The 23,894-nt window shown below is 40.3% G+C and overlaps 1 protein-coding gene across 1 annotated transcript; it reads left to right on the top strand.

Annotated features, from left to right (window-relative positions):
- Window positions 1–2: 2 nt before the first annotated feature.
- Window positions 3–23,039, top strand: zdhhc16a (zDHHC palmitoyltransferase 16a). The gene is made up of 11 exons (XM_014198860.3): window positions 3–157; window positions 13,022–13,280; window positions 13,831–14,025; window positions 14,122–14,210; window positions 14,421–14,449; window positions 14,692–14,825; window positions 15,018–15,101; window positions 15,368–15,453; window positions 15,895–16,018; window positions 16,093–16,163; window positions 17,400–23,039. The coding sequence occupies exons 2-11, from the start codon at window positions 13,029–13,031 to the stop codon at window positions 17,500–17,502; spliced, it is 1,167 nt and encodes a 388-aa protein (XP_014054335.1). The 5' UTR covers window positions 3–157; window positions 13,022–13,028; the 3' UTR covers window positions 17,503–23,039.
- The last annotated feature ends 855 nt before the right edge of the window (window positions 23,040–23,894 follow it).

Genomic DNA, 23,894 nt, shown 5'->3' with positions numbered 1-23,894 from the left:
TGAGTCTGCGCAGTAGAGGAGTAGCGTTTGGGCTAAAAACGAAGCTCGCGCCAGAGTATCTCTCTTCCAAGTATTCGCCTCCGAATAATTTTAACCTACTTCGGTATAATGGCCAGAGATAATACCTTTCTCGCGGGTGGCGTGCGATCCTAAGAAAGTGAGTAAATACATTCAACGTATTTCTGCAATGGTAGCTAGCAAGCAGCATATAATGCTACTGGTGAGCTCACGACACTGCTGGTCTGTGCTAATGGACTTTTCATTTCAATAGATGATTTTTGGCAGACAGGGCGGTGAGGAAGATGTCAGCGTTTAAATTGTTATGAATGTCTGCATATTATTGTTTAGCTATCTTTTATAAACAGCCTTCAGTCCGTCGTGTCATCACATTGAACCCCATCCTTTTGTTTTTACACTGCTGTTTTATCTATGCATAGTCACTTTTTAAATTACCTCGACTACTCTGTACCCCCTGTATAATGTTGTTGTTCTGTCGTTTTATTGTGTTATATATCACTTTAGTTTGTTTAGTAAATATTTTCTTAACTCTATTTCTTTAACTGCATTGTTGGTTAATTAAGGGGTTGTAAGTAAGCATTTCACGGTAAGGTCTACTACACCTGTTGTATTCGGTGCATGAGACAAATACAATGTTCAAATGAAATCAAATTGTATCACGAAAAAGCTTTATTCTTTCTGTTACACTGGCAGACCGAGGTAAAGACAGTTTCAGGTTGGATATTCGCCTGTAGTTTTCCTTACGTCCACCAACAGCAGTTAGGGACCGTCAACATAGTGACAAATCAAATTTTTCAGATTCCAATAGCTATTTAACCATTACTCCTAAAACTTTCAAAACTGGTTCTAGCTAACCCAATGGCATAGACACACATTGCACACATTTATTGTCGATTTACATCTTGCACTATTTTAAATTATTGATTTAAAAAAATGAATTTCAATAGCTCATTGGTCATATGACCTACTGGACTCAAACAAGGTTCAGAATCTCCACTGACTACCCTTCTATATTGCACACCCTTTAGTTTGTCCATTTTCCATCTCACATGTTTTTACATGAATTTTTCTAAATGTAAAATTTCAATAGCTCCTTGGTCATGTGACCTATGGACTTCAAACAAGGTTCAGAATGTCCACTCAGTGGGCCTCCACATTGCACACCCTTTAGTTTGTCCATTTTCCATCTCACATGTTTTTACATGAATTTTTCCAAATGTAAAATTTCAATAGCTCCTTGGTCATGTGACCAACTGACTTCAAACATGGTGCAGAATGTACCTTTCTATATTGCACACTCTTGTTTGTGTACTGTTAAATTACGCAGTTTAATGTACATTTATCATAGTTTTAAATTTCAATAGCTCCTTGGTCATGTCAATTACACACCTAAGAAGCGTGCAGTGGATATACACCCATATTGCATAACCTATAGTTGTCTCTTCTATATTGTTGTACATTAATATTCATTTGACAATTAGGGGGTTCAGTCCAGTGTTGTGTTTACCCTTTTCTGTAATATTTATCTATAATAATTGGTAGTTCTAAGTACTTATTTTCCGTTTTTTATTTTTCCACAGTATTTAACAGCGGTGTACAATAGGAGAGAGACAGATAATATCTCCTTTCGTCGTTAATATCAACCATAAAGGAAAAGGGCAAAGTACGAGAGTCATGCTATTAATTGTCCAAAGCAGGGATTGAGAGTGAGCTAGTGAGGTAGGCTGCAGTCGGTTTGCTGGTCAATACATATACTGAACATGTAACCACAGTAATGGTGGCCAGTAAATCGATGATTGAAAATGTAATATTGACAAATTAAACAGAAATTGTAGACCTTTCATCTTTTCCAACATGTCAACAGACGCTTAACTTCAAATAAGTACGAAACATTTCAGTGTTAACTTTCTCTTTATCCCTGGTTGATGTACATTTCAGAGCCTCTTAAGTGTGGATGGGGTATAGCATACATTTTCAACAACAAAGACTGCACTTCCAGTTTGTGTTTTTTACTTGAACTATTTTGTCTTCATTCCTAGTTACAGCTCATGGAACTACCGTTGGCATGCAAAACATTCAATCTAAAACAAAACAAAGCGTAACACGTTATAAATAATATCAAATATCAATGTAAAATGACGAATTAGACATCCATTGTGTTATATCATAAATTGTCTTACATGCAGTCACTGTTGTCAAAAGCTTATAAACATGTTAAATAAAGTTACTAACCCAGTCAGTCTTTGGGCCACATCCAGGTTCTTTATCAGTGGCACACATGAAGCAGTTGTTGGCTTTGTTGAACTCTGAAATCATAGGCATGAACTGAACATATGGCTGTCCCACACAACTACATAAAAATAAAGAATTTACATTTACTTTGAATTAAATGTCATTACATACCAGACATTTTTAGTATATCGTCAGCCATTTCTTTTCGCAGTTGCTCCATGTGTTTTTGTGAAGGTTCCATATCAATTTGGGAGGGGATGTTGGGGAAGTTCTGTGCAACTTCCTTGGCCATCTACACCAAAAAATAAAATAAAGTTTCTGACCTAATTGTCACATAACAGCTAACCATTCATTACTGAAAATATAACTATCAAACCTGCATTACAAAAATCCTGCAGCTGAAGGTGTCCTGCTGCATGGTGTGAGTTATTTCCCCTCCTTTCCACTTTATATCCACCCAGTCGTCTTTTCCATGACAGGATCTTCTCATTTTGAAGTATTCTCTTTTTTATGTAAACATAATGGAATTCTGATTAGTTATAGGCAAATTAATACACAAGCCAAATGTGTATGCTGTTTTCCTTATCACTATAATCTAGTAGTAGAGGTAATTTCCATTATGCCCAATTCTACACACACACACAGCCAAAATTATAGGCACGGAACCATCTACAGGACAATAATAAAAGTAGCATATAGGATCCAACCCTATCACAGAGTGAATAAATGTAGAGCGTTTGTAGACTTTAAGAAAAAAATATTAAGTGACAGTTTCATCAGTACGTGCTTAAAGAAAGTCATATCACAAAGATCGCAGATGACAATGCCCACCAAATCTATGACAATAGAGAATGATTTGTAAGCACCAAAGTGTGTTTGTCAAAATAATATCTGAAAATGTCAGTTGTTGAACATAATACTTCTATTTGTAATAGAAATTTAATATATATGCAGTTGAGGAATATTCCATGTACCAACACTACATGTAGGACGGACATGAGACATTCCCACATACAGTATTTTTGTATTTTTTATTTCACCTTTATTCATCCAGGTAAGCCAAGCGTTGCCAGCAGCTCTTAGCAATGCTTGAATCACAGTGCTGTTTATGACTTCAAGCCTATCAACTCCTGAGATTAGGCTGGCAATACTAAAATGCCTATTAGAACATCCAAAAGTCAAAGGTATATGAAATACAAATGGTATAGAGAGAGATAGTCGACGTGTCATAATTCCAATAGAAACTACAACCTAAAATTTCTTAACTGGGAATATTGAAGAACTGGGAATATTGAACCACCAGCTTTCATATGTTCTGAGCAAGGAACTTAAACGTTAGCTTTTTTACATGGCACATATTGTACTTTTACTTTCTTCTCCAACACTGTGTTTTTGCATTATTTAAACCAAATTGATCAAGTTTCATTATTTATTTGAGACTAAATAGATTTTATTTATTTATTATATTAAGTTAAAATAAGTGTTCATTGTTCATTCAGTATTGTTGTAATTGTCATTATTACAAGAGTCTTCAATATTCCCAGGTAAGAGGTTTTAGGTTGTAGTTATTATAGGACTATTTTTCTCTATACCATTTGTATTTCATATACCTTTGACTATTGGATGTTCTAATAGGTACTTTAGTATTGCCAGCCTAATCTCGGGAGTTGATAGGCTTGAAGTCATAAACAGCGCAATGCTTGAAGCGCAGCAAAGAGCTGCTGGCAAATGCAGGAAAGTGCTGTTTGAATGAATGCTTACTAGCCTGCTGCTGCCTACCACTGCTCAGTCAGACTGCTCTATCAAATCATAGACTTAATTATAATATAATAACACACAGAAATACGAGCCTTAGTTTCCGGATTTGACCATATTAATGACCTATCATTTTGAAAAGAAAACGTTTATTCTTTCAGTGAAATACGGAACCGTTCCATATTTTATCTAACGGGTGGCATCCCTAAGTCTAAATATTGCTGTTACATTGCACAACCTTCAATGTTATGTCATAATTATGTAAAATTCTGGCAAATTAATTATGGTCTTTGTTAGGAAGAAATGGTCTTCACACAGTTCGCAACGAGCCAGGTGGCCCAAACTGCTGCATATACCCTGACTCTGCTTGCACAGAAGAACGCAAGAGAAGAGACACAATTTCCCTAGTTAAAAGAAATTCATGTTAGCAGGCAATATTAACTAAATATGCAGATTTAACTTGTGTACTTGTGTATTGATTTTAAGAAAGGCATTGATGTTTATGGTTAGGTACACATTGGTGCAACGACAGTGCTTTTTTTTCTCGAATGCGCTTGTTAAATCACCCGTTTGGCGAAGTAGGCTGTGATTCAATGATAAATGAACAGGCACCGCATTGATTATATGCAACGCAGGACAAGCTAGATAACCTAGTAATATCATCAACCATGTGTAGTTAACTAGTGATTATGTTAAGATTAATTTTTTTTACAAGATAGGTTTAATGCTAGCTAGCACCTTACTTTGGCTCCTTGCTGCACTCGCATAACAGGTAGTCAGTCTGCCACGCTGTCTCCTCGTGGAATGCAATGTAATTGGCCATAATCGGTGTCCAAAAATTCTGATTACCGATTGTTTTGAAAACTTGAAATCGGCCCTAATCAATCAGCCATTCCGATTAGTCGATCGACCTCTACTTGGTAGTGTGTACTGGTGCTTGACCAGTCTGTGAAAGCCAACATCACCCGCGACAGAGAACGGTTGATTGTCATGGGCAATGAATTCCATTATCTTGGCTTCAATGGATTTCGCCTTTGAGTTGTCTCGCTGAAATGTTCTTACTCTTTCAAGTGACTGCTCTATCCACACAGCAGACAATGTGGGCTAGGTTAGGAATGCTGATCTGCACCTGTAGCGCAAAAATATACGTGCCATTCATTACGTCATGTACCTACGTTTATATAGGTATGCCTGGTAGCTTTGACATCGGTTTTTAACCTCTCTTGGGTATGTGGGACGTGACCGTCCCACCCGCAGTACACACTATCAACAGCCAGTGAAATAGCAGGGTGGCAAATTCAAAACAACATATGTCATAATTCAAATTTCTCAAACACACAAGTATTATACACCATTTTAAAGATAAGATCCTCCTTAATCCAACAGTGTCCGATTTTCAAAAGGCTTTACGGCGAAAGCATAACATTAGATTTTGTTAGGACAGCGCCTAAACAAGAAAAACCACACAGCCATTTTCCAAGCAAGGAGAGGCGTCACAAAAACCAGAAATACAGCTAAAATTAATCACTAACCTTTGATCTTCATCAGATGACACTCCCAGGACTCAATGTTACAAAATACATGTATGTTTTGTTCGATAAAGTTCATATTTATATCCATAAACCCCATTTTACATTGGCGCGTGATGTTCAGAAAATGTATTCCCACCAAAACTACCGATGAATGAGCACATCAATTTACAAAAATACTCATCATAAACGTTGATAAAATTTACAACAGTTATTGAAAGAATTATAGATACACTTCTCCTTAATGCAACCGCTGTGTCAGATTTTAAAATAGCTTTACGGCGAAAGCACATTTTTCAATATTCTGAGAACAGAGCTCAGCCATCAAAGCAAGCTATACAGTTACCCGCCAAGTTCTGGAGTCAACTAAACTCAGAATTAGTATTATAAATCTTCCCTTACCTTTGCTGATCTTCGTCGGAATGCACTCCCAGGACTCCCACAAGAAATGTTCTTTTTGTTCGAAAAACTCCATATTTATATCCAAATACCTCCTTTTGTTCGCGCGTTCAGATCACCAATCCAAAGGCATAACGCGTGAGCGTAAAACCAGAGACGAAAAGTCAAAATAGTTCCATTACCGTTCGTAGAAACATCAAACGATGTTTACAATCAATCCGTAGGGTCTTTTTAACATAAAACTTCTATAATATTCCAACTGGACAATAGCGTATTCATTACAGAGGAAAAAGAAGGAGTGGCGCGCCAGTGTGCCCGCGCAGTAAACAACTCACTGGTCCCAGGCAGTCCACTGATTGACTGAGCTCCTATTCTCTGCCCAGTAACAGGAGACGCATTAAACAAGTTTCTAAAGACTGTTAACAGCCAATGGAAGCCTTAGGAAGTGCAAAATTACCCCACAGACACTGTAGTTTCGATAGGGATTAGATAGAAAAACTACAAGTCACTTCCAGGTTGGATTTTTTTCTCAGGTTTTTGCCTGCCATATGAGTTCTGTTAAACTCACAGACATATGCATATCCTACCTTCTGGGCCCGAGAAGCAGGCAGTTTAATTTGGGCATGTTATTCATCTGAATTTCTGAATACTGCCCCCTACCCTAGAGAAGTTAACATCGGCGTTAAACTAGACATCGGGCCGATACCGATGTTGGCATTTTTAGTTAACCTCTTACATCTAGACGTTCCGCTAGCGGAACACCTGCTCCAATATCCAATGATAGGCGTGGCGCGAATTACAAATTCCTCAAAAATACAAAAACTTCAATTTTTCAAACATATGACTATTTTACAGCATTTTAAAGTCAAGACTCTCCTTTATCTAACCACACTGTCCGATTTCAAAAAGGCTTTACAGCGAAAGCAAAACATTAGATTATGTCAGAAGAGTACCCAGCCAGAAATAATCAGACACCCATTTTTCAAGCTAGCATATAATGTCACAAAAAACAAAACCACAGCTAAATGCAGCACTAACCTTTGATGATCTTCATCAGATGACACACCTAGGACATTATGTTATACAATACATGCATGTTTTGTTCAATCAAGTTCATATTTATATCAAAAACCAGCTTTTTACATTAGCATGTGACGTTCAGAACTAGCATACCCCCCGCAAACCTCCGGTGAATTTACTAAATTACTCACGATAAACGTTCACAAAAAACATAACAATTATTTTAAGAATTATAGATACAGAACTCCTTTGTGCAATCGAGGTGTCCGATTTTAAAATAGCTTTTCGGTGAAAGCACATTTTGCAATATTCTGAGTAGATAGCCCAGCCATCACGGCTAGCTATTTAGACACCCACCAAGTTTAGCCCTCACCAAACTCCGATTTACTATTAGAAAAGTTTGATTACCTTTGGTGTTCTTCGTCAGAATGCACTTCTACTTCAGTAACAAATGTTGGTTTGGTTCAAAATAATCCATTGTTATATCCAAATAGCGGCGTTTTGTTCGTGCGTTCAAGACAGTATCCGAAGTGTAAATAAGGGTCACGAGCACAACGCATTTCGTGACAAAAGATTTCTAAATATTCCATTACCGTACTTCGAAGCATGTCAACCGCTGTTTAAAATCAATTTTTATGCCATTTTTCTCGTAAAAAAGCGATAATATTCCGACCGGGAAAGCGTGTATACGTACAAAGAGAGAGAAAATAAAAGCATGGGATCCCCTCGTGCACGAGCCTGAGTCTCACAGTACTGTGACCAGCCACTATCCAAACGCGCTACTTTTTTTCAGCTAGAGCCTGCAAAGCCACGATTCAGCTTTTTGCCGCCTTCTGAGAGCCCATGGGAGCCGTAGGAAGTGTCACGTAACAGCAGAGATCCCCTGTAATGGATAGAGATAATCAAGAAGGGCAAGAAATGGTCAGACAGGGCACTTCCTGTAAGGAATCTTCTCAGGTTTTGGCCTGCCAAATGAGTTCTGTTATACTCCCAGACACCATTCAAACAGTTTTAGAAACTTTGGAGTGTTTTCTATCCAAAGCTAATAATTATATGCATATTCTAGTTTCTGGGCAGGAGTAATAATCAGATTAAATCGGGTACGTTTTTTATCCGGCCGTGAAAATACTGCCCCCTAGCCATAACAGGTTAATATCGGCCGATTCCGATATGTTCACCAATATATTGTGCATCCCTAATGTGGACCCCTTCAAATTAGTGGATTCCGCTATTTCTGCCACACCTGTTTCTGAGAGGTGTAAAATTGAGCACACAGCAATGCAATCTCCATAGACAAACATTGGCTGTAGAATGGCCTTACTGAAGACCTCCGTGACTTTCGTCTTGGCAGCCATAGGATGCCACCTTCTCAACAAGTCAGTTCATAAAATTTCTGCCCTGGTAAACTGTAAGTGCTGTTATTGTGAAGTGGAAACTTCTAGGAGCAACAATGGCTCGGCCACGAAGTGGTAGGTCACACAAGCTCACAGAACTTGACCGCCGAGTGCTGAAGCACGTAGCGTGTAAGAATCGTCTGCATACAATGACGTTCTAGATGATTCTGTGCTTCCAACTTTGTGGCAACAGTTTGGGGAAAGCCCTTTCCTGTTTCAGCATAACAATGCCCACGTGCACAAAGCGAGGTCCATACAGAAAGGGTTTGTCGAGATCGCAAAGCCCTGAACTCAACCCCATCAAACACCTTAGGGATGAGTTGGAATGCTGACTGCGAGCCGGGCCGAATGTTCCAACATCTAGTTGAAAGCCTTGCCAGAAGAGTGGAGGCTGTTATAGCAGAAATATGGACCAACTCCATTATTAATGCCCATGATTTACGAATGAGATGTTCGACGAGCAGTTGTCCACATACTTTTGCTCATGTAGTGTATTTGCAGGACAGATATCCCAGCTCAAATGCTACACAGTTTGCTGCACACACAAAACAAATGATATAGACAGCAAGGCTCTTGGTCCAGGAGAGGATTCTCTGCTGTTACCAATCAAAGATTTGATTTCTGGAAGAAGCTAACCACTTAGCTAGATGGCTAACTAGCTAATAAATTAGCAAACCAAATGCACAACTGCAGAGCATTTAGCACATTTTAGACAGTTAACTTAATAGGTATAAGATATCTAGTTTGCAAACATTAAGTTGTGAATTTCATACTGTAATTCCCAAGTGGTGCAGCGATCTAAGGCACTGCATCTCAGTGCAAGAGGCTTCACTACAGTACCTGGTTCGAATCCAGGCTGTATCACATCCGGCCGTGATTGGGAGTCCCATAGGGCGGCGTACAATTGGCCCAGTGTCGTCCGGGTTTGGCTGGGGTAGGCCGTCATTGTAAATAAGAATTTGTTCTTAACTGACTTGCCTAATTAAATAAACGTTCGATTTTTTATTTATTTATAAAAGATTGAACTCCTTGGCCTGAATGCCAAGCGTCACATCTAAACCTGGCACCATACCTACGGTGAAGCATGGTGGTGGTAGCATCATGTGGGGATGTTTTTCAGCAACAGGGACTGGGAGACTTGTCAGGATCGAGGGAAAGATGCGATACAGAGATCCTTGATCAAAACCTAAACCAGAGTGGTTCACCTTCCAACAGAACAACAACCCTAAGCACACAGTCAAGACAACGCAGGAGTGGCTTCGGGACAGTCTCTGATTGTCAGTGAGTGGCCCAACCAGAGCCCAGACTTGAACCCGATCGAACATCTCTGAAGAGACCTGAAAATAGCTGTGCAGTGACACTTCCCATCCAACCTGACAGAGCTTGAGAGGATCTCCAGAGAAGAATGGGAGAAACTCCCCAAATACAGGTGTGCCAAGCTTGTAGCGTCATACCCAAGAAGATTCGAGGCTGTAATCGTTGCCAAAGGTGCTTCAAGTGCTGTGTAAAGGGTCTGAATACTTATGTAAATGTGATATTACAGATTATTTTTATAAATGTGCCCAAAAAAATGGCCTTTTCATTTTGGGATATTGTGTGTAGATTGATGTGGGGAATAAAAACAATCATTTAATCACTTTTAGAGTAAGGTTGCAATGTAACAAAATGTGGAAAAAGTCAAGGGGTCTGAATACTTTCCGAATGCCCTGTATATGCTGAACAAAAATATAAACGCAACATGTAAAGTGTTGGACCCATGTTTCATGAGCTGAAATAAAAGATCCCAGAAATTCTCCATATGAACGGCCTCCCGAGTGGCGCAGTGGTCTAAGGCACTACATCGCAGTGCTAGCTGTGCCACTAGAGATCCTGGTTTGAGTGCAGGCTCTGTCGCAGCCGGCCGCGACCGGGAGACCCGTGGGGCGGCACACAATTGGCCCAGCGTCGTCTGGGTTAGGGGAGGGTTTGGCTGGCAGGTATGTTCTCTAGCGACTCCTGTGGCGGGCCCTTGTATAATTTGCGGGGCCCTACGCTCACAACGCAACTTGCGTAGTGAGCGTATAGGGCCGCCCGGCTCTGACTGGGAATACAGATATGCATCTGGTCACAGATACTGTAAAAAGAAAGTATCCAAAACATGCTCAGTGGGTGACATGTCTGGTGAGTATGCAGGCCATGGAAGAACTGGGAAATTGTCAGCTTCCAGGAATTGTGTACAGATCCTTGCGACATGGGGTCGTGCATTACCATGCTGAAACATGAGGTGATGGTGGCAGATGAATGGCAGGACAATGGGCCTTAGGATCTTGTCACGGTATCTCTGTGCATTCAAATTGCCATTGGTAAAATACAATTGTGTTCGTTTTCCGTAGCTTATGCATGCCCATACCATAACCCCATCGCCACCATGGGGCACTCTGTTCACAACGTTAACATCAGCAAACCCGCTCATACACGTGGTCTGCGGTTGTGAGGCAGGTTGGACGTACTGCCAAATTCTATAAAATGTTGGAGGTGGCTTATGGTAGAGAAATGAACAGTAAATTCTCTGGTAACAGCTCTGGTGGATATTCCTGCCGTCAGTATTGTGACAACTGCACATTTGTGGCCTTTTATTGTCCCCAGCACAAGGTGCATCTGTGTAATGATCATACTGTTTAATCAGCTTCTTCATATGCCACACCTGTCAGGGGGATGGATTATCTTGACAAAGGATAAAATGTTCACTAACAGGGATGTAAACAAATTTTCTTTCACAACCGTTGAGAGAAATTTGCTTTTTGTGCATTTGGAATATTTCTAGGATATTTTATTTCAGCTCATGAAGGCATGTTGTGTTTATTTTATATTTTTGTTCAGCGCATTTTTTTTTACTCAGACACCTGTGACCCTTTCAAAATCTTGGTTCACGACCCACCAGTGGAGAATCGCTGATTTTAAACTACCTAAATATACTCGCATTCACTGAATATTTAGTATTTGAAACTAAAACATTAATTTCCCAACTGCTTTTTCTATAATCATACAGGCTCTTTATTATTCTCCATACCTTATATTCTAATGCATCCAACATTATGTATGCCCGCCTTGGTATTGGGCAGCTGCTGTTTGAGGACTCATCTGGTTTAGAACTCAAACTCTGGATATCTTATTGCAGAGCACATTGTACAACTGTTTTTAGAGAATATTGTATTGCAAGGTGTGCTATATATGGATTGGTTAATATGCATTTACAGCTGTCATTTTTAAACCTCCATTCTAGCATACATAACACAAAGCTCTCTGCCAATAACTGCTAGTTTTCAGTTTTCTTTCTTGAGAAATGGCTCTTGCTAAGAATCTATTTTTGTTACTTTTTGATTGTTTTCAATCACAGTAAGGTACTTACTTGTTACCCAGAAATTATTTGATATTGAGATTAAAAATGGCTTCATTGGGCCTTTAAGAACATCTGGATATCGGAGAGGAAGAGGCGAAGCGAGAGGGTTTATTCCGCCCAAAATCTGCCCACAAACATAAGACCACGATGTGAGGCTTATTTGAATAGAAGCTTCCTGGTGGTTATGTTGTTACGAATGCTCTGATATAAGTGGACGCACGTGGCATTTCGACAACTTTGGAGGAAAAAAAGACTTTATATCGGAGTTCTCATTGGCGTGAATGGTTTCACCTGATCTCGCCATTTGTCTCCTGCCTTCCATCTTTAAGGACATCTATTGACATTGTTAGCGTGTTTGGAATGCAGAATAGCAAGAGTTGCTGTAAATTAAGTGTTTTTTTGTTTTTTTTACAGCAGTAGGCCTAGCAGTTGGTGGTTCAATCTCAAATCTACCCTATACACTTGTCTGAGATTATTTGACAGATGTTAGCAATTTGGTAATAGTTCCAGGCTAGGTGGAAGTTTCACCATATGGCTTTGACCTATCAAACTATCTCCGATCTCCACAAGTGCATTGAGCGTAGGGTCTAGGGATCGGTTTGGAATTGGGCCAGTGATTTATAAATGTACATTTGGCCTGTTTCCACATTTATCCCTTTACTGAGACTGGGGCAGCAGGTAGCCTAGTGGTTAGAGCGTTGGGCCAGTAACCAAACGGTTGCTAGATCAAATCCCGAGTTGACAAGGTAAAAATCTGTCATTCTGCCCCTGAACAATGCAGTTAACCCATTGTTCCTAGGCCGTCATTGTAAATAAGAATGTGTTCTTAACTGACTTGCCTAGTTAAAATAAATACATTCATTTGCACTGTTTTAATCCAGATTTCATCATTCATTTTTCTGTACGTTGTAGTCAACCCCCTTCTGAAAAGGATGTGAAAGTATGAAACACAATTTAATTTTATTTCCAAATGGCTGGAATGTAACTTCCCACCATCCAATAGCAGAGATTAAATGTGGTGTCATGGGGGGGTTGGTTTAATCTAATCCTAAACTGGAATTACGGGTAGGCAGAAGGGCCAGCTGGCAGGTCCAACATATGCCGTTATTCCCAGGGAGCCAGGGGAATGTCAGAACATAGATCCCAACATCATAATTGCTACGTCCGGCAGATGACAAGAGAAGGAATAGGCCTGAACCCAGAACCAATACCATTCCTTACACCCATGTGGTCTTTGTAGCTCTGTGTGGTACATATTGCGTGTGTGTACATTCATCCATGTGTGTGTGTTTCAGGAGCAGAATGCGGCCGTGCCCCACCTTCCTGCTGGTGCTGCTGCGCTGGGTGCGGTTGCGCATGTGCGCCAGACGGTGGCGCTACAGCAATGGCAACAACAGTAGACTACCGCTGTGTGTGAGACAGAGATGGGCCTACCTCAAACTGATGGTTAACTCCCTCTATTACAACTCCCTCACCAACTCTGACGTCGTCATGGACTCACTGATGGAACCCATCTTCTGGATGGTGGACCTACTCACCCGCTGGTTCGGGTCGGTAAGTATGTGTGATAGATAGTTGCACAGATGTTCCTGCTCATGAAACAATGTCTCCTGCTCTTAAGTAGATTCTCTGGTACCTTTTTTTTGTATACTTTTTAGCCAGTAGTTCTGAAAGTAGCGCTCGAGACAAGTGGTTCCCGAAAATTACTTACTACATCACATTATGTGCAAATATGTGCACCACGTCATTGTTCTCTTGCTCTGCGGTGGGTGCATGATATACCTCTTGCTAGCTGTCACTTATATGGCAATGGGCTGAAGCTCTTCGGTAGAAATCAAATTGCTAGGGGGTGGGCCCATCTGGGGGTAAATGTAGGGAAAATGGCACAGCACAGCTTTCAGAAAAACAGTCGCTTTCAAACTAGGGATTTCGTGGCTAATTAGGGTTAATTCTTCTAAGGCTAATTAAGACTAATTCTGCTCATAGATTATGCATGTATGAACTACACATTGACACATCCAGCCCAAAGTGGGAGGTTTAGAAAATACTAAGTAGTCGCCAAAGTTCCGGATCATGTCTTTAATTACTCTCTCTATCTCTGCAGGTGTTTGTCTGTCTGGTGGTGATACTGACCAGTTCTATCCTGCTGATAGCTTACGTGGGTCTGCTGCCCCTGATTCTCAACACCTACTCTCCACCCTGGATAGTCTGGCACATCGGTTATGGACACTGGAACCTCTTCATGATCGTCTTCCACTACTATAAAGCCACCAAGACCGCCCCAGGATACCCCCCTACGGTACACACACACACACACACACACACACACACACACACACACACACACACACACACACGGGGTGTAATAGATATCTCTGTGTTGTGTTTATTCCAGGTAAAGAATGACATTCCGTTTGTGTCCGTGTGTAAGAAGTGTATCATCCCCAAACCAGCCAGGACTCACCACTGTGGCATCTGCAACACGTAAGACAAACTCAGGTTGCCCCTAACCACAGATCTAAGATCAGATGATCCTATCGCATATCCTAACCATAACCACTAGGGGGATGAAATATCTGACCCTGGGTCAGTGGTACGGGAATTACTTCTACCTACTCGATAAACTCATAACCCTGCTACAGTATGGTAGCGTTGTAGATGGCCAACGCTAACATGACATCTTCTACTTCACAGGTGTATTCTGAAAATGGATCATCATTGTCGTATCCTTTAAATGAAGTAGGAGAGTGGAGATTATGATTGGTAATGTCAAGTTATTAGGGATGGGTGACACCATTTAGATTGTGTCTCTACCATAGCTATGTCTTTTACAAGCAAGTCTGTTAGGCACAAGAATGAAGACAAAATCACAGGATATAAAACATTTAAACACATGACAATGTGTAGTATTTTGAGAATGGGTGTTAGTGTTGTTGGTTTTCTCCTTAACTCCCGTTTCCTCCAGCGTGGCTGAATAACTGTGTTGGCCATTTTAACCAGCGCTACTTCTTCTGCTTCTGTCTCTCCATGACCCTGGGCTGTGTTTACTGCAGCATCAGTGGCCGGAACCTCTTCCTAGATGCTTATAGTGCTATAGAGGTACACACATACACACGCTTGCAAACTCTTTGAGAGAGACCTGCGCCTGCTGGTCTGCTATCTCCTCCATTGTGGGGCTTCTATTGTCGGTCTACTTTAACAGTCTCTGTGTTCAGTTTTAACTCTTGAAGTGTTTCTGTTTATCTCTAACTCTTGGTTGTCTCAGTGTGTGTTTTTGCATTGTCCCCATAGCGCTTCAAACACATGGACTTGGATAAATCAGGTGTCCCGGTGACAGGGATGGGGCAACTCATAGGAATCTTACCTCCTGGGCAGGTAGTACGCGTACACACACACACACACACACTGCCCCTTCCACGTCATTCTGCTTCTCGTAGTTACTTTCTTGTTCTTAGTGGTGGTAGGTCAATGGATGACTTAGATTTAAAGGGTGGTATTGTTCATATGATCATTGATCTTATATTATGCTTATTATTGTATACTCATAAAACCGGTGACTTAAGCACAACCTCTGGGTCCCAACTAGGATATGTTTTAATGTTTAGGAGTTTGTATGACCTCTGTATGTTGTTGTCAATCAGAGCACCTACCAGACCCCTCCTCCTCCCTACACGTTCAGAGACAAGATGTTCCACAAGAGTATCATCTACATGTGGGTATTAACCAGGTGAGATCTACTTCATAATATTACTGTTATTATTACTGTAATATGTAACTTTTTGGGTGACCTGACCATGTTCACATAGAAATGTTAGTTATAAATTTGTCATTGAAAGGAAGTCTAAGAAGCAGTAGATATGTTTTATGTGAGCTATTTCTATGCTTCCCATTCTTCCCATTTAGTTTTTGTGTCTTTTACTTTCGGTTTTGTACACCAGTTTCAAACAGCTGAAAATACAATATTTTTTGTTATGGAAAATATATTTCAGTGGTTGAGATGGTACAATGATTGTTAACACAATACCTGCTTGTTTTGTCACATTAACTGAAATTAGGCGAAAATATAATTTTTGTAACCAAAGTACATTATTTCCCCATGATGATAGAACCTCAACCGTGTGTTGTCATTGGCTGTTTTCCCCCCCAAAACTGTGATTGGTCATTTTAGCACGGTGGCCGTAGCTCTGGGGGGGCTGACTATCTGGCACGCAGTGCTGATATCCCGAGGAGAGACCAGCATAGAGAGACACATCAACAACAAGGAGGCCGAACGCATGGCCAAACATGGCAAGGTGAGCACACACGCCACTAGTCTTAAAGTTGGCGGACACAAGCTATTTAAACTGTATTCTCCTCTTTCTCCCAGGTGTACAAGAACCCCTTTAACTATGGCAGATTAAACAACTGGAAAGTCTTCTTTGGTGTGGAGAAGAGAAGGTTGGTTAAATGCTTGTCACTAGGGCTGGGCGATATGGACCAAAAGTCATATCCCGATATATTTAGGCTGAATATCGATATAAGATATATATCCCAATATTTTTTCCGCAAAGTGAGAGCAAATGTTCAGTCAAAGTCAAAGCCAGATATGACATGTCTCAAGTAGTTTTATTGAAACCGGCTATTACAGTGAACAGTTGAAAAATCAAATGAATAAATAATAAACAGGGCTCTTCACCTGGTTCAGATTAAATGTTCAGCTGTTCAAATAACAATAACATGTAAACATAAACACTGTATAACAACAGGAGTACCTTTTTTGAAATCAAAGCTCCATAAGGTGCCTGACTTCAGTGTACATTTGTGGCAGTGCTTCTCGTGCAAAGTAGTTGCGACTGGGAAGCTCATATCTCGGGTCCATAGTTTTCAGTAGCTTTTTGAATCCGACTTGTTCCACAGTTGCAACAGGGACCATATCTTTAGCAATGTGATAGGACACCGCTTTAGTTATAGTACACCACTTGCCAATTTTCTTTTCATAAGGCACACTGCGGGAAAATGAAGTTTGCAGTGAGCTTTGTTTCGGGGCTTTTTCGGGTTGTCGACGGCTTGCGGCTGGGGCTTCTGCAGCGTGCAGTTTCACACACTCTTCGTATTGCAGTTTGTGCCACTGTTTAAGGTGGTGAAAAAGATTTGTAGTGCTTCCACCCCTGGCTGTAACTTTTTTATGGCACTGCCTAGATATAACGTGATTTTGTTGCTCATCTGATACTTTGAATCCGAACCATCTCCAAATTACTGAGCCAATGCTTTTTCTTTTACTAACCAATTCCTCCTCAAAACGCTCCGCAGACGCTGTTGCTTCCTCCATGTTTGTTGAAGTGTCTGTTCCTGCCCCTCCCCGCTCTGTGCATGAAAGAGGAGGGGCGGGGCGCGGGGAGCAGCGCAGAGAGCTCCGGGTCTGCAGCTTGCTTGGAGCAAGGATCAGAGCGCAAATTTGAACTATATCGATATATGCGAAATGGTCTAATTTCATATCACATTTAAAATATATCGATATATTTTTTATATCGATATATCGCCCAGCCCTACTTGTCACCAAGCAGTGTGAAGATCTGTTGCTCTTTGCAGATATTTAACACGCACATTATGTGACTGTTGTGGTCATAAAAACACTATTAATAAATAATATATTGTACTTAGTTGTGGTAACCTCTGCCTCTCTTCTCTCTCCAGTCATTGGCTGACGCGAGTCCTCCTGCCCTCTGGACATGCCCCCTATGGGAACGGCCTGACCTGGGACATCTATCCAATCAGAAAAGACATGATTCCCGTCTGAGCCAAATAGAAAAGAACTGACTTGAGACATCTACCCAATGAAGAAACACCTGATGGCTGTCTGACCCCACAGACTCTGTCTACAGAGAAAACAACATTTCCCTGTGGCCCCTGCTCCCTACAGGTGCTAAAGACCAATGACCATAGACGAGAAGTGGAGTTCTGAGCTGGAGAGTGAATACTCCGAGGACTACAGGGATAGCCAGCAGGGAAGAGATGGGGAATGTTTGCAGCGCCCAAGTGAAACAAACCTGGTCAATTCCATGTAAAAGGACCCATGAGCACCAACATGTGAAGTTCATAGGAGCATGTCAAATTGGGTGTCAAATGAAAGCTAAGAGTCAATATTTTTGAGAAATGAATGCATATATACAGTTGAAGTCGGAAGTTTACATACACTTAGGTTGGAGTCATTAAAACTTGTTTTTCAACCACTCCACACATTTCTTGTCAACAAACTATAGTTTTGGCAAGTCGGTTAGGACATCTACTTTGTGCATGACACAAGTAACAATTGTTTACAGACAGATTATTTCACTTATAATTCACTGTATCACAATTCCAGTGGGTCAGAAGTTTACATACACTAAGTTGACTGTGTCTTTAAACAGCTTGGAAAATTCCAGAAAATGATGTCATGGCTTCAGAAGCTTCTGATAGGCTAATTGACATAATTTGAGTCATTTGGAGGTGTACCTGTGGATGTATTTCAAGGCCTACCTTCAAACTCAGTGCCTCTTTGCTTGACATCATGGGGAAATCAGCCAAGACCTCAGAAAACAAATTGTAGACCTCCACAAGTCTGGTTCCTTGGGAGCAATTTCCAAATGCCTGAAGGTACCACGTTCATCTGAACAAACAATAGTACGCAAGTATAAACACCATGGCACCACGCAGCCGTCATGCTGCTCAGGAAGGAGATGCGTTCTGTGTCCTAGAGATTAATGTATTTTGGTGCGAAATGTGCAAATCAATCCCAGAACAACAGCAAAGGACCTTGTGAAGATGCTGGAGGAAACGGCTACAAAAGTATCTATATCCACAGTAAAACGAGTCCTATATCGACATAACCTGAAAGGCCACTCAGCAAGGAAGAAGCCACTTCTCCAAAGCCGCAATTAAAAAAGCCAGACTACGGTTTGCAACTGCACATGGGGACAAAGATCGTACATTTTGGAGAAATGTTTGGCCATAATGACCATCGTTATGCTTGGAGGAAAAAGGGGGAGGCTTGCAAGCCAAAGAACACCATCCCAACCGTGAAGCACGTGGGGGGGGGGGCCGCATCATGTTGTGGGGGTGCTTTGCTGCAGGTGGGACTGGTGCACTTCACAAAATAGATGGCATCATGAGGTAGGGAAAATGATGTGGATATATTGAAGCAACATCTCAAGACATCAGTCAGGAAGTTAAAGCTTGGTCACAAATGGGTCTTCCAAATGGACAATGACCCCAAGCATACTTCCAAAGTTGTGGCTGTTAAGTTCATGTTTTAAGTATCCCTATATTTCTGTTATTACGGGGCTATCACTCTGTTAAGAGTGCGCCTGCGTGGGAAGTTTAGTTGTTGATGGACCTAGCCTTGAGTGGAATGGCTACCTTGTAGTGTGTTCATACGGTATAGTAAACGTTGTTAAACTGGAACCTTGTCGTTGTGTCATTTCGAGTTAACAGTGGCAAAATGGCTTAAGGACAACAAAGTCAAGGTATTGGAGTGGCCATCACAAAGCCCTGACCTAAATCCTATAGAAGATTTGTGGGCAGAACTGAAAAAGCGTGTGTGAGCAAGGAGGCCTGCAATCCTGACTCAGTTACCCCAGCTCTGTCAGGAGGAATGGGACAATATTCACCCAACTTGTTGTGGGATGCTTGTGGAAGGCTACCTGAAACATTTGACCCAAGTTAAACAATTTAAAGGCAATGCTACCAAATACTAATTGAGTGTATGTAAACTTCTGACCCACTGGGAATGTGATGAAAGAAATAAAAGCTGAAATGAATCATTCTCTCTACTATTATTCTGACATTTCACATTCTTAAATTAAACTGGTGATCCTAACTGACTTAAGACAGGGACTTTTTGCTAGGATTGAATGTCAGAAATTGTGAAAAACGGAGTTTAAATATATTTGGCTTAGGTGTATGTAAACTTCCGACTTCAACTGTAAATGTTTAAATTATTTTACATCCTAAAAATGTAGAATAGGCAAATGCTTTGATTTCTTGTCAAACAGATGGAAAAGGAGTCTTAGAAAACATCTACCAGAAAAAGTCTTAAAATGGATTAGAAATATATCAAAAGACAATACTATTGAAGTAAAGACCCCTGCCAACTAATGGCAACACATTTTAGCTTAGGATCATTTTTTCTGCCTTCTGTAAGTTTTAAGAAACATTGTCTTTTGCCTTGATAGGATAAGGATAAAGTAATCCTTCTAACCCCCCCCCCCCCCCCCAAAAAAAAGATATAGATGTACTATTATAAAGTGGTTGTTCCACTGGATATCATAAGGTGAATGCACCAATTTGTAAGTCGCTCTGGATAAGTGTCTGCTAAATTATGTAAATGTAAATGTTGAAATTCCGTTACCAAAAACCCACATATATTTAAGATATTTTAAAATGTTCTCCTTTACTTGTTACTCCTTCCAGAAGTAACAAGTAAAAGTAGAACTATCAATTAGTGATAATTTTTACTTTATGAATTAAGGTATTAAAACTTTTAATTCTGTTAACAATTCGGTAACAGAATTTCTGCAATTGAATTAGCTTCAATGGGAAATCATAGTATTCACATACCACAGTTGTCACCTGCTACTGTCCTGCCTTCCACTGGCATACTGTTATGTTCAGCTTGTAACTGTTTTATTTCGGGCTAGTGGCCAAAGTCACTAGACAGAAATTAATTGTAACCTCTTAACGGCTTTTACTGACACCTACCCATGAGTCCTCTCTTTCCATTTACTGAAACCAGCCTCCTCATCCACTGAGCATTGGACGTCCATGGACGTAAAAAGTAGTTACAATTTGGTTCAATCCGCCCTGGCCTTGATTTCAATGCCCACAGATGTATTTTGGTCCAGACCAGCCTTGGTTTCAACATCCACAAACGTCTGGACCGGCCTTCATTTGACCCAAACATAGTGTTTCCCAAGTTTGAACAGTACACTACAGTAGAGTATTGTTCAGTACATTACAGCACCGTAGGTGGAGTACAGTAAAGTATACAGCACCAGTCAAAAGTTTGGACGCACCTACTCATTCCAGGGTCTACATTGTAAAATAATAGTGAAGACATCAAAACTATGAAATAACACATATGGAATCATGTAGTAACCAGGTGTTAAACAAATGAAAATATATTTTATATTTGAGATTCTTTAAAGTAGCCACCCTTGGCCTTGATGACAGCTTTGCACAATCTTGGCATTCTCTCAACCAGCTTCATGAGGTAGTCACCTGGAATGCATTTCAATTTAAAGGTGTGCCTTGTTAATTTGTGGAATTTCTTTCCTTCTTAATGCGTTTGAGCCAATTAGTTGTGTTGTGACAAGATAACCCTATTTGGTAAAAGACAAAGTCCATATTAGAAGCGACAATCCATCATTACTTTACGTCATGAAGTCCTGTCAATATGGAACATTACGAGAATTTGAAAGTTTCTTCAAGTGCAGTTGCAAAAATCATCAAGCGCTATGATGAAACTGGCTGTCATGAGGACCGCCACAGGAAAGGAAGACACAGGGTTATCTCTGCTGCAGAGGATAAGTTCATTAGAATAACTGCACCTCAGATTGCAGCCCAAATAAATGCTTCACAGAGCTCAAGTAACAGACACGTCTACCATCAACTGTTCAGAGTAGACTGCATGAATCAGACATTCATGGTCGAACCACTACTAAAGGACACTAATGAGAAGAAGAGACTTGCTTGGGCCAAGAAACACAAGCAATGGACATTAGACCGGTGGATATATGTCCTTTGGTCTGATGAATCAGAATTTTTGATTTGTTTTGCAGTGATATACCATCCCATCTGGTTTTGACTTTGTGGGACTATCATTTGTTTTTCAACAGGACAATGACCCAAAACACACCTCCAGGCTGTGTAAGATCTATTTGACCAAGGAGAGTGATGGAGTGCTGCATCAGATGACCTGGCCTCCACAATCACAACCCAATTGAGATGGTTTGGGATGAGTTGGACCACAGAGTGAAGGAAAAGCAGCTAACAAGTGCTCAGCATCTGTGGGAACTCGAGAGGAAAAGCAGAGTGCCAAGAGTGTGCAAAGCTGTCATCAAGGCAAAGGGTTGCTACTTTTAATAATTTTAAATATTACATGATTCCATAGGTGTTATTTCATAGTTTTGATGTCTTCACTATTATAGTAAAAATAAAATAAAAACCCTTGAATGAGTAGGTGTGTCCAAATTTTTGACTGGTACTGTAGTTCTGTACAGTGAAGAAAAGTAGAGTTCAGAACAATACACAGTAGAGCACACAAGTTGAGTACACTAATGTACTGTACTGAATTATAATGTACTGAACTACACTACTGTTCAAAGGTTTGGGGTCACTTAGAAATGTCCTTGTTTTTGAAAGAAAAGCAAAACAATGTGTCCATTAAAACAACATCAAATTGATCAGAAACAGTGTAGACATTGTTAATGTGTAAATGACTATTGTAGCTGGAAACAGCTGATTTTTTATGGAATATCTACATAGGCCCATGATCAGCAACCATCACTGCTGTGTTCCAATGGCACGTTTTGTTAGCTAATCCAAGTTTATCATTTTAAAGGGCTAATTGATCATTAGAAAACCCTTTTGCAATTATGTTAGCACAGCTGAAAACTGTTGTGCTGATTATAGAAGCAAAAAAACGTTGGTCTTGTTTGGTGGTGTAGCTCATTAAAATAATAGCCAGTGTGTAGAATAATACCCAACTATGCAAAGAATGATATTGCATATTTCTACCTTTGGTTTAACTATTTAGGATACATCACCATGAACAGAATTACATTAATATCCATAATTTTGCATTTCTGTGTAGTAAAGATCAGGGACCGATGATACAATTCTTTTACCGCAATTCTGTTACCAGGTGTAAATCCACTTCACTTATTGTAATTCCAAAATAGATTTTTTCAAACTCAAGCTGTTATCATAGCTGAGACCACATTCTTTCTGCAGACATCATTGAATCTTAATTCAGAGCAGATATTTAAACGTTTTTGAAAATGTGGTCATGTAAAAAACTGAGGGAGATTTTAATGAAATTATGTTACCGAAATGTGCACCTGCACAGTTCTTCCAGAAAATGTGTTTTTGTAAAAAGTTCAGTGTAAATTGTTGAAAGTAGTCCTTGTGCATAGATGTGTATGGTTTGTTACATTTTGGAATCAATGGTTTTTGTTTAGCATAGGTTTGAAGTGTAAAATCTGAGTCAGCGCAATTCAGTTTACCGTGGAATTGCCCCCCTACAAAATGTTTCAAACCTGGTCCTCTTCAAAAAAAATAAAGGAGAGTCACACACTCTAGGAGCGCAGATGCAAAAAAATATTTATGTCCAACGTTTCGACAGACAAGCTGTCTTCATCCGGGTATAATGACAAACACTGCAGGATGACTCATTTATATAGTGTCAAAAGACACACGTGTCTGTAATCATGGCCGGGTGTGGCCTGATATCATTGGTTAATTCTCATATATATAGCAAAATAGCATACAAAAAAACAAATGGGTAGCATACGATCATAGGTAGAATTTGGCTACATAAGCCTACAAACATTTACAATAGCAAAATCACAAGAATGGCTTCAGATCAAAGTCTATGTTGAGACCGAAGGGAGCAAGGGTCTTTAAAGTAAAGATCCAAGCAGCCTCTCGTTTTAACAATAAATTGTCGAGGTCACCCCCTCTCCTAGGGAGGGTGACATGTTCGATGCCAATATAACGTAGAGACGAAATCAAATGGTTTTCTTCCAAAAAGTGGGCCGCAACTGGGTAAGTCGTGTTTTTGCATCTATTGGTGCTACGATGCTCCGATATACGTACTTTTAATTCGCGCTTTGTTTTACCCACATCATTTTTCCCACAAAGACAAGTTATAAGATAAATAACTGCCTTAGTGGAGCACGTGATAACACCTTTGATAGGGATCTGTGTCCCTGTTTGGGGGTGTTTGAAGGATCTACATTTATAAGTGCCATTGCATTGAGCACAGCCATTACACTACTTTCCACCCTGTAGTGGCGCAAATACATGTTGTGCAGGGATATCTTGGGGTGGTAAATCAGTTTACAAGTTGATCTCTGAGGTTTCTGCCCCGTGAGAATACAACCAAGGGAAGGTCTGAAAACACATTACCGATACTATCATCGGAACTTAGAA

Source organism: Salmo salar, chromosome 01 (assembly GCF_965601325.2).
Source record: "Salmo salar chromosome 01, fSalSal1, whole genome shotgun sequence".
NCBI lineage: Eukaryota > Metazoa > Chordata > Actinopteri > Salmoniformes > Salmonidae > Salmo > Salmo salar.
This window is presented reverse-complemented; position numbering and strand designations above follow the sequence as displayed.